Source organism: Habropoda laboriosa, unplaced genomic scaffold (genome assembly GCF_001263275.1).
Source record: "Habropoda laboriosa isolate 0110345459 unplaced genomic scaffold, ASM126327v1 scaffold33, whole genome shotgun sequence".
Lineage (NCBI taxonomy): Eukaryota > Metazoa > Arthropoda > Insecta > Hymenoptera > Apidae > Habropoda > Habropoda laboriosa.
Window position 1 is genome coordinate 2,113,585 of NW_017100187.1, and position 9,569 is coordinate 2,123,153.

At 46.2% G+C, this 9,569-nt stretch overlaps 1 protein-coding gene across 1 annotated transcript in view; it reads left to right on the top strand.

Annotated features, from left to right (window-relative positions):
* Positions 1-9,569, top strand: part of LOC108579485 (ephrin type-B receptor 1-B) — a 55,556-nt gene that overhangs the window by 40,320 nt on the left and 5,667 nt on the right. Inside the window, exons 3-14 of the mRNA XM_017943029.1 lie at positions 2,233-2,518; positions 2,657-3,193; positions 3,286-3,446; positions 3,577-3,841; positions 3,937-4,125; positions 4,205-4,316; positions 4,459-4,529; positions 5,199-5,216; positions 5,859-5,924; positions 7,149-7,325; positions 7,429-7,898; positions 8,023-8,360. Of these exons, the coding sequence (XP_017798518.1) occupies positions 2,233-2,518; positions 2,657-3,193; positions 3,286-3,446; positions 3,577-3,841; positions 3,937-4,125; positions 4,205-4,316; positions 4,459-4,529; positions 5,199-5,216; positions 5,859-5,924; positions 7,149-7,325; positions 7,429-7,898; positions 8,023-8,360 (2,690 nt within the window). The remainder of the gene's footprint in view (positions 1-2,232; positions 2,519-2,656; positions 3,194-3,285; positions 3,447-3,576; positions 3,842-3,936; positions 4,126-4,204; positions 4,317-4,458; positions 4,530-5,198; positions 5,217-5,858; positions 5,925-7,148; positions 7,326-7,428; positions 7,899-8,022; positions 8,361-9,569) is intronic.

Below are 9,569 nucleotides of genomic sequence, written 5' to 3' on the forward strand. Positions count from 1 at the left end.
AGATCCTGTGAATTTGCGGCGTTTCACGCGATAAAGAGAGCGAAATTGCTCGGTGCTAATCTTGCATGCGGCACGCTAACGAAGCCGAGGCGCGAAACACGTTAAGTGGCGTAATTAATTTCATTTAAAATCACCGGCAAAACCAGCGGAAGTTGGGAAAAGGGGGGAAATTGAAGAAGTATCCTTGGACATCGATGTATCTTTCAATTTCTCGTTTCGTTATTCCGTCCCCGTTCTTCCACTTTTCCTTTTCTTTTTCTCTCCCTCTCTCTCTCTCTCCCTCTCTCACCCTCGTTGCGCCACTGATGAGTAATTTCACAGGAGAATCGCGCCGTTGGGAAATCCGGCTCGCCGAAAAATTGACGCGGCGCGTTAAAAGAGGACGTCTCGGCGGGATCCAATTAAATTCCGCGGCGTTAACGACGCGCGTGCTCTGTCTTTTTTCTACTTCGCGGCAGCTCTGCAAGGCTCTGACGAAAGAATGAAGTAAAAGCGCAGCGGAGAGAAGACAGGAGAGAGGGGCAAAGGGACACGAAGGAAGAGAGAGAGAGTGAAACGGTCGGGGGTGGAATTTACCGTTCTAACGCAATTTCCCAAGCGATAAAGCTCCCGCGTAGGCGTCGAAATAACATCTCTAGGACTTTTCTTCCTTCCTCTAATAATCTTCGCGCTACAATATTACTTTCTGGCCTCTTACGATTCTCCTCGTGCCGAGAGAGGATAACACTTGGTCCGAGTCTCGTTTCGCCCGCAATTGCAACGGTCTGGTTGAATTTCTTTTTCCTCTTTTTCTCTTTCTTTCTTTCTTTTTACCGTCAATTACTCCGGATATACTGTATATAATTATACACATCTAACAGCTTGCTAATTCTCCGTTTTATAAATTGGAATTATAGTTGCAGTTAAGGGTAAGGTTTATTACAAAGGTGAAGAGTTAAATCGCGTGGTTCTTTAATGCCGCCACAATTCCTCAGATCGCTCTGGCTCCACTCCTTCGTCCATCCACCGAAACGAAATCGTTTTTTTTTCTTCTTCTTTTCTCTTCTCCTCGTCCTGCTCGTCATCTTTCCCCCGTAATAATCTCTTTGTGCTACTGAGTAACCGTACGGCTGAATTTATTGCGGCCTCCCTGCCGGAAACACGTCCGCAAGAAAATCTTCTGGGTAAGAAGCCCGGTCTTCTCGATCTACCGTTTTTTGCCCCTTCTTACCTACGTAGTGGCCTTTCCTCCTGCGAGGTATCGAAAGAGAAAGAGAAGCATAGTCTGTCCACGGAGGACGATGACGACGACGACGACGACGACGACGACGACGACGACAAGGACGAGCTGGAGCAGCATGAGGAGGAGGAGTTGGAGGAGCAGGAGGAGGAGGAGGACGAAGACGACGGGTCCTTCTTGCTCGGTCGGAACTTTTTGCGGTCTCTCTCGGGACGAGCCCAAGCCGAGGGGGGCAATAAAACTAATGGTAACGCGCGCCGGTAATTCCTTGCGGTCTGTTTGTCGCAAGTCGACGACCTGGCCTCTCCGCCTCATCATTTGCCGAGGGAGGATACCGCGTGCAACGTCGACGGACAAGTGGTTCCTCGGATCGGACATGGACCATCCGTGAACCTACTCTCTCTGTCTCTCTTAGTGTCCCTCCCGTCACTGTCTACGGGATCGAGACGATAGAGATCGGAAAGCGTCTCTATCCAGCAGAACTGGCCTCCTTCCCTCCCTCCCTCCCGCCAGGGGAATAAATCTGTTCGACGAACGCTCCTCGGCTCTCTTTGTCGTCTGGCTCCGGATTCTTTGGAACTCCGGAATCCAAGAGACGGTAATCCGTCTTCGTTGTTTCTGTAAATATCATCAAGGGGGTTGAAATCAATGGGAAGACCTTGAAGCGTAGCGGAGAGCGAGAGGAAGTTGCGAACGAGGGGTTCGAGCAAAGCTGATTTCGTAGATGCTGACTCGATGGAATCTCGCGTAATCCGAACGCAAACACACCGAGAACGTCTCTCTCTCTCTCTCTCTGCTTCTTTAGAGAGGATTGGGAACCCGGAATATCTCGCTGTGGTAGCGTAACTTCGGTGTTATTTAAACTCCGTTTATCTTATCCCGGTTCGTCGTTCACGAACGCCACGCGTGGGTTTATAAAGAAAAAGGGTGATCGACGACGTGTTTTCGTCGTATTTAATTCGACGAAATCGTGTACGAAATTAAGATCGTCCCGTGTGCTCGTTTGATTGCAGTGGGTGGAAGAGTCGTTCACGAACTTCGACAAGGGCATCAATTGGCGGAGTTACGTTGTCTGCGATGTCGCGTACAACAACGTGAACAATTGGCTGTGGACACCGTTCATAGAGAGGGGACCGGCGAATCGCATGTACATAGAAATCAAATTCACCACACGTGACTGCTCGTTATTCCCCGGGAACGCGCTCAGCTGCAAGGAAACGTTCAGTCTGCTTTACTACGAGTTCGACGTGGCCACCAAGGAACCGCCGCCATGGGAGACGGACAGTTACAAGTTGATCGGTAAGCTCGCCAAACTCCTTCACCCTCTCTCCTCTATCTGCTTCTCGACTTTTACGTCGAAAACTTTTCCCCGTGGTATAGTTCCTCGGGGAAAAAAAAAAACTCCCGACGATTTCCCCCCGACGTTTGATTTCGCAGGACGTATCGCTGCTGGCGAGGGAAGGTTCAACACGAATACGGAAGTGGTGATAAACACGGAAGTGAAGTCGATTCCAGTGACGAAGAAGGGCGTGTACTTTGCTTTCCGGGATCAAGGCGCTTGCATCTCTATTCTGGCGATTAAAGTCTATTATATCAGCTGTCCGGAGATATCTGTGAACTTTGCACACTTCCCAGCCACGCCAACTGGACGAGAAGTCGCGTTGATTGAACAGACGATCGGTACATGCGTGGACAATGCTATGGTGATCGAACAGCCCACCTTCCTTTGCAAAGGAGACGGGAAATGGTACCTGCCGAACGGTGGATGCCACTGCAAGCCTGGATACCAAGCTGACGTCGAGAAACAAGAATGCACCGAGTGCCCGATCGGTAAATTCAAGCACGAAGCAGGGTCGCACAACTGCGAGGCCTGCCCGGAACACAGCAAGTCGTCTGATTACGGATTCACGGAATGTCGATGCAATCCTGATTATTATAGAGCCGAGAAGGATCCTAAGAAGATGCCTTGTACACGTGAGTGTGTTTTCAAATGGTGAAAAAAAAAAACCATTGCCGAAATATACTATCGTTCGAGGAAGGTTTAATCGTTCCGTGTAACATTGCAGAGCCACCGTCTGCGCCGCAAAATTTGACGGTGAACTTTGTCGACCAGTCTACGGTGATTCTGTCCTGGAATGCGCCGCACATGCTGGGTGGAAGAACAGACACAACTTACAGGGTGGTCTGCGACGCCTGTAGCATGGGTGTCAAATACATTCCCAACACCGTGAGTCTCGGTCCCTCTTTTCTTTTCGTTCTTTTGTCTTTGCAGTAGCACGCCATGGAACAAAGTCTGATCTGTTCTGGTTTCTGTCCAAAAAAAAAAACAAAAAAACAAAAAACCAACGAAAAAACAGGACGTTTTCAACGACACGAAAATCACGATAACGGGGTTGAACGCGGTTACCACATATCGATTCCAAGTGTTCGCTGAAAACGGTGTGTCTGCCTTGGCTAGAAAGTCTGAATACGTGGACATCACTGTGACCACGGAAGCCAGCGTGCCCAGTTTGGTGAGCAACGTGAGGATCACCAGTGTGAAAAGTTCCGAACTGAGCATCAGTTGGGACGCTCCGGTGACCGAAGTTGGCGGAGACAGCGATCTGGTCGAGAGATACGAAGGTGAGATTGATCGGTTTCCATCTACCTGATGGTTCTCTACCTTCCTTTTACGTGAAATTCATCGAACCACGTTCCCGTTCTCGTTTACGTTTCAGTGAGGTGTTATCCGCGTTACGACGACGCAACCAACGCGACAGTTGTTCAAACCTCCGATTTATCCGCCACGTTCAAAGGCCTAAAACCGTCGACTGATTATGCGGTACAAGTGAGAGCAAAGACTACGCGCGGTTGGGGCGAGTACACACCCGTGGTGTATAAGAAAACACCGCATGCCATGGGTCTAGGTGATTATCGGGGATTCCGTTTTAATCGAGATCAATTTAGGTTCGTTCTCGCTACGGAGCGTGTTCAATTTTGTTAAAGATTACGTTGGAGAGGACGACAACATGCAAGTGAGGATCATAGCAGGAGCTATCGTGGCTGTGGTGGTTCTTCTCGTGATCATCATCATCATGACTGTTCTGATTTTAAGAAGGTAAACAAATTGCTTTTAACGGTAGCGTTTCAAGTTCGTGAATTAGAGGAGAATTCGATTGAATTTGCTCGAGTATCTTTCCTTCTTTTTCTGCCTTACGTTTTGTTTGAGTACCTATTGATTTGGTGTGATTTCGATGCAGCAGGGCCTCGGACGAATGCAACAAAAAACAGCCAAGTGACTGCGATACTTTGGAGTACAGGAACGGCGAAGGTACGTTTGTCCGATGCCGACAGGCTCGATTCTCTTTTCTTTATAAATTTATTATCGCTACTACCCCCTGTCACTTTCATAGTTGTTTTCACTACGCCCTCGTGTCTTGTGACTAATATTTTTGAATCACCAACCCCGTTAGACCCAGCAAGTATCGACCCCAGCCCGCCCCTCGCCCCTCACAGTATATACAGTACCCCATGATAATGTCTTGTGGCTAAACACCCAGTACTTTTTTAGAAGTTTCTCTCACTCTGTCTTTCTCTCTCTCTCTCTCTCTCTCTCTCACTCTCACTCTCTCTCTCTCTCTTCTCTTTCTTTAAAACGAAAGGAAGATTATTGAAACAGTGGCTCCCTTGTAAAGAAAAGAACAAACGGGAAAGAGAAAAAAGATAAAAGTGTGCGAAAAGAAAGTTGTCGAAGTTGTCGGAACAAAGTTTTTCTTTTTTTTTTAAGGCCAGGAAGTAAGCAAAGAAATGAGAGACGATCGCCTTTTTTTCGAGCAAAATTCATACCGATCCGGCCCACTGATTAAGCGGCATTATTCTAACCAAATTCTTTCGATTCTTTCTTTTCATGTGCGATCCCCCTAATCTATCGAACCTGCCTCCATGAAAAATCCATGAAAAAACCCAATGAAACAATGTACACAATCGCCTGCTACTACAGGACTAGTTGTGACCTACAGTAAGTCTTCTCCAACACCTCAAATTTTTTTTCTAGGAACTCGGTTTTACGTAGTTACTTTTTTGCACCCCCTTTGTACATGCATCTCTTTTTGAATCGCGTTCCGAATTACTTCTTCTTTTTTTTTTTTTTTTTTAACGCACGGACACGCACGACCTTTATCTGTTTCGCGTTTCGCCAAACGAAACAGACACGCACGACGTTTGCAAACTTCTCTGTGATGAAGTATTTCTCGAGGAAACGTGCGTGTACGTGCTTTGTGCTTGCATCGTTAAATGTATCTACGTTGTGCATGTTTATTCTTGTTAGTGTGTTGTCGTTGGCACTGCACTTGTTTCATTTTTATATGTGTTACTTTATGTTTCGTTGTATTTGTCTTGTGTTTTTAATTCGCAACGCGAAACTATCGCGGGAGACGAAGACGGAAAGTGGTAATAGTGTAACCTTAGAGGAACATCCGATCGACGTATCGTCGTCGTGCGCCCGATAGTGTTTTACTTGTTAAATTTTCTTTCGAAATTCTTTTCTCAAGTCGCAGCCTCCTCTCGCTTCACGTTCATTAAAAACCGTTCATCGAACACCCACCGCTTCTTTTTGTTTGCTGTTTGTCAATTAGTGTGTTGGTTGTTGTGTTGTTCACAGTGCACTGCAAAATGGACAGTTCACCGATTGTGACAACCCACACCAACAACAAGAGCAAGTCCTCGCGTAAGTCCTTAATCTGTCCCAATAAAAAAAAAAACAAAAAAAAAAGAAAAAAAACAGTAAAGAGACTCGTTCCGAAATTTTGTTCAATCCGGAGGAAGTGCACGAAATACAACTCTCGATCGTGCAGAAATTACGAGACACTTTTTACGCTAATTTAGAACTCGTACACACAACCATTGACCCTTTTCTTGTTTTGCGCTACGTACCTCACTTTTCCTCTCTGTCTCTCTGTTCTTCTTTATTTCTCTCTCTCTCTCTCTCTCTCTCTCTGTCCATTCACCTTGGACACTCTTTTTTACGTAGACGATAAGCACGAAAGGAAGCATGAGATTCCTTTGATGTTCTGTTATTTTTTACTTATTTTTTTTTTCACGTTGTTGTAATTGCATCGTGTTCTCGTGGTACTCTTGCATCGTCCACTTCTTTTCAGCCGGTCGCCGATCTCTCCCGATCGTCTGTAACACATGCGTGGTGCGCGCGGACGTGCGGGAAATAGTGGATGTTTCGGTGGAACTCGAATTAATTTGACTGCACACAGAGCAGCGAGTAGTCGCAGATGCATTCGCGGATGTAAATTAACGGGCGACGAAGTAATTCGATTCGACCGGAGCATCCTCTTGCACTCCGTGCTACGACCGACGTCATTCAATCTGATGCATCGTAATTGAGATCATTTGGCGTATTAGGCATGCGAGGATTTCTACGCTGGCATGAAAACTAGTTACAACGCGAACCTCTAGATTTGATTTCTTTTTTTTTTTTTACATCTCATTTTAATTATACCCACGTAGTGGAATTAGTAAATTGTTCTCGTTCCTCCTCCTTCTATTTTTTTTTCTCATTTTTTTTTTTGTTTTCCCTAGTTTTCCACGTTAGTTTCGACAAATTTTGTCCAAATAGATCTTGTTCGATAAGAATTACTCGTCACAGGATAGAGAATTACTTTTTCTAAGAGCAAATACATTTAGACGAGGCTTCAGAAAGCTCTAGTATGTTTTTTATAGTCGTATCTCAATTGTGCTCTCTCGTATTACAACTCTATCTTGGACGTTGGAAATGTCGTTTTAAAGAGGAAGGTGTGTGAGTGTTTTCACGGGATGTAAACGGTTGACGCAGGCACGGAGCGAATGCTGTTCTCTGATTCTCTCGCTCCGAGATTCCGTAAAAATTTAACACACCGGCCCTCGTGTTAATATAATGAACTCTGTTTTGGTGACGTTGCAGTGACCACGCCGCTGTTCACACCTGCAGTGGGAGTCGCCGCGGCGAGTGCAGGCGGTGCAGGTGGCGGAGGCGCCAGGAGTTACGTCGATCCTCACACGTACGAGGATCCGAATCAAGCTGTACGCGAATTTGCTCGTGAAATCGACGCGGGATATATCACTATAGAGGCCATCATAGGTACACGTAAACACGAAATCCCACTTTTTTCCCCAACACTTGGATCCTCCGCAATCGTCGGCTAATTCGATTCTATCAACCCCCTCCCTTCGTTGGTCGATAGGTGGCGGAGAATTCGGCGACGTTTGCCGCGGAAAATTGAAACTGCCGCCAGATGGTCGAACAGAGATCGACGTGGCGATCAAGACGTTGAAACCAGGCTCCGCGGACAAGGCTCGCAATGATTTTCTCACAGAGGCGTCGATCATGGGTCAATTCGAGCATCCGAACGTGATATTCCTGCAAGGTGTCGTGACCAAGAGTAATCCAGTGATGATCATCACCGAGTTCATGGAGAACGGTAGCCTGGACACCTTTTTGCGGGCGAACGACGGCAAGTTCCAGGTGCTACAATTAGTTGGTATGCTTCGTGGTATCGCGAGTGGTATGCAGTATCTGGCGGAGATGAACTACGTGCATCGAGATCTCGCGGCGAGGAACGTGCTCGTGAACGCTGCCCTCGTATGTAAGATCGCCGATTTCGGGCTGAGCAGAGAGATCGAGAGTGCTACGGAGGGAGCGTACACTACCAGGGTAAGTACTCTTATCGTTACGTTCGCCGCTACTCCTTTGACGAGACACCGATCCGAGGTCTCGTCACTCGGAAACGAAACTTTCAAATATCGAATCTTGAAAGACTGTTTACTCCGGCAAAAAGGGTGGAAAGATCCCGGTACGATGGACAGCTCCAGAAGCGATAGCATTCCGAAAGTTCACCAGCGCTTCCGACGTATGGAGCATGGGCATCGTTTGTTGGGAGGTGATGTCCTACGGTGAGAGACCCTATTGGAACTGGTCTAATCAGGATGTGATAAAGTCGATCGAGAAAGGATACAGGCTTCCAGCACCGATGGACTGTCCAGAGGCGATCTATCAGCTGATGCTCGACTGCTGGCAAAAAGAGAGGACCCATCGTCCAACGTTCGCCAATCTTACTCAAACGTTGGACAAGCTGATACGAAGCCCGGACACGCTGAGGAAAATCGCCCAGAACAGGTAAACGTTTTCATCCTTTTTTACAAACGTTGCTATTGTTATCCGCGGTTCGCGTACACGTGTCGCGTTTTACTCTTCACGCGTTCGATCTTTCGAGATTTCTAATACTCGCAGGAGAGAAGTACTCAGAACGTGGTACGAACAGTACAAAGAAAAGAAAAGAAAAGAAAAACCTGTATACGATGTCGTTGCCTTCATCGCACGAAGAATTCGGTGGGCTTGAACGAAAGAGAAAAAAAAAAAGGAAGAAACACGTAACGCGATATTAAGTATCCTTTTTGGGTACGTGTTTGGAATCAGTTTAAATCACCGAATTGTTCGCTCATCATCTCTTTAACACGAATCATGCCGCATGCCACGCGAATCACACTTCGTGTCCATAAATTAATTTCTCTCGACAGCCAAAGGTTTTTTCCGTTCTCTCGCTGAATTACTATAAGAAGCTCACATGCTCTGCGCTCTTCACGTACGCTGTTATAGACTGGGCTTTGATGTTGTTGCTCATATCGTAATAGGATAATGTTTCTTATACGCATTTATAACGACGAATATATTGGCCGTCCAGGAATAGTCACGATGTGTGTGTGCCTACAGAGAGATTCGTGTGCACGTCTGTTACTCGAGGCGTCGTTGATACCACCTCGACCTGATTGGCATTACTGGAAACGGGCATAGTATATCTATATAGATAGCTACTGGACTGATCATTTTCGCACCTTTTAGTTCGTGACTTCTGACAATTTGTTTTTCTCTCTTCTTTTTTTTTTCTATTTTTTTTTTTTCTCATTGTGTTTCCCGTAGCTCAAAGTCGTCAAAATTTGATCTGCGTACTGCAGCGCCTCCGCTTCCTCGCAGTCTCGTTCTCTTTGAAATTTCAACGACGCTAAAATTCAAGGGAAAAAAAGACAAAAAAACGCACCCAAGTGAAAAACGCGAGCACAAGTCTCACTCGCGAAACGAAAAGTAAAAATTTCTGTTTGAATTTTTCTTATTTGAAAAGCACATACCTACGAATCTTCAGCGCGATCTGCACGCGTTCGTTTAAACACATTCGACGCGCGTGAAAAACAGAGAGTCACTCGAGAAAAAGTAACAACTGGCTTTTGCGGACGTAATTTCTGCTTCCTCTTGATTGAAGAAAAAAACAAAAGTAATAACGAAGAAAATAGAACACGGCTTGATTTCCTTTCTGGGAAACGTGGAAAAAGA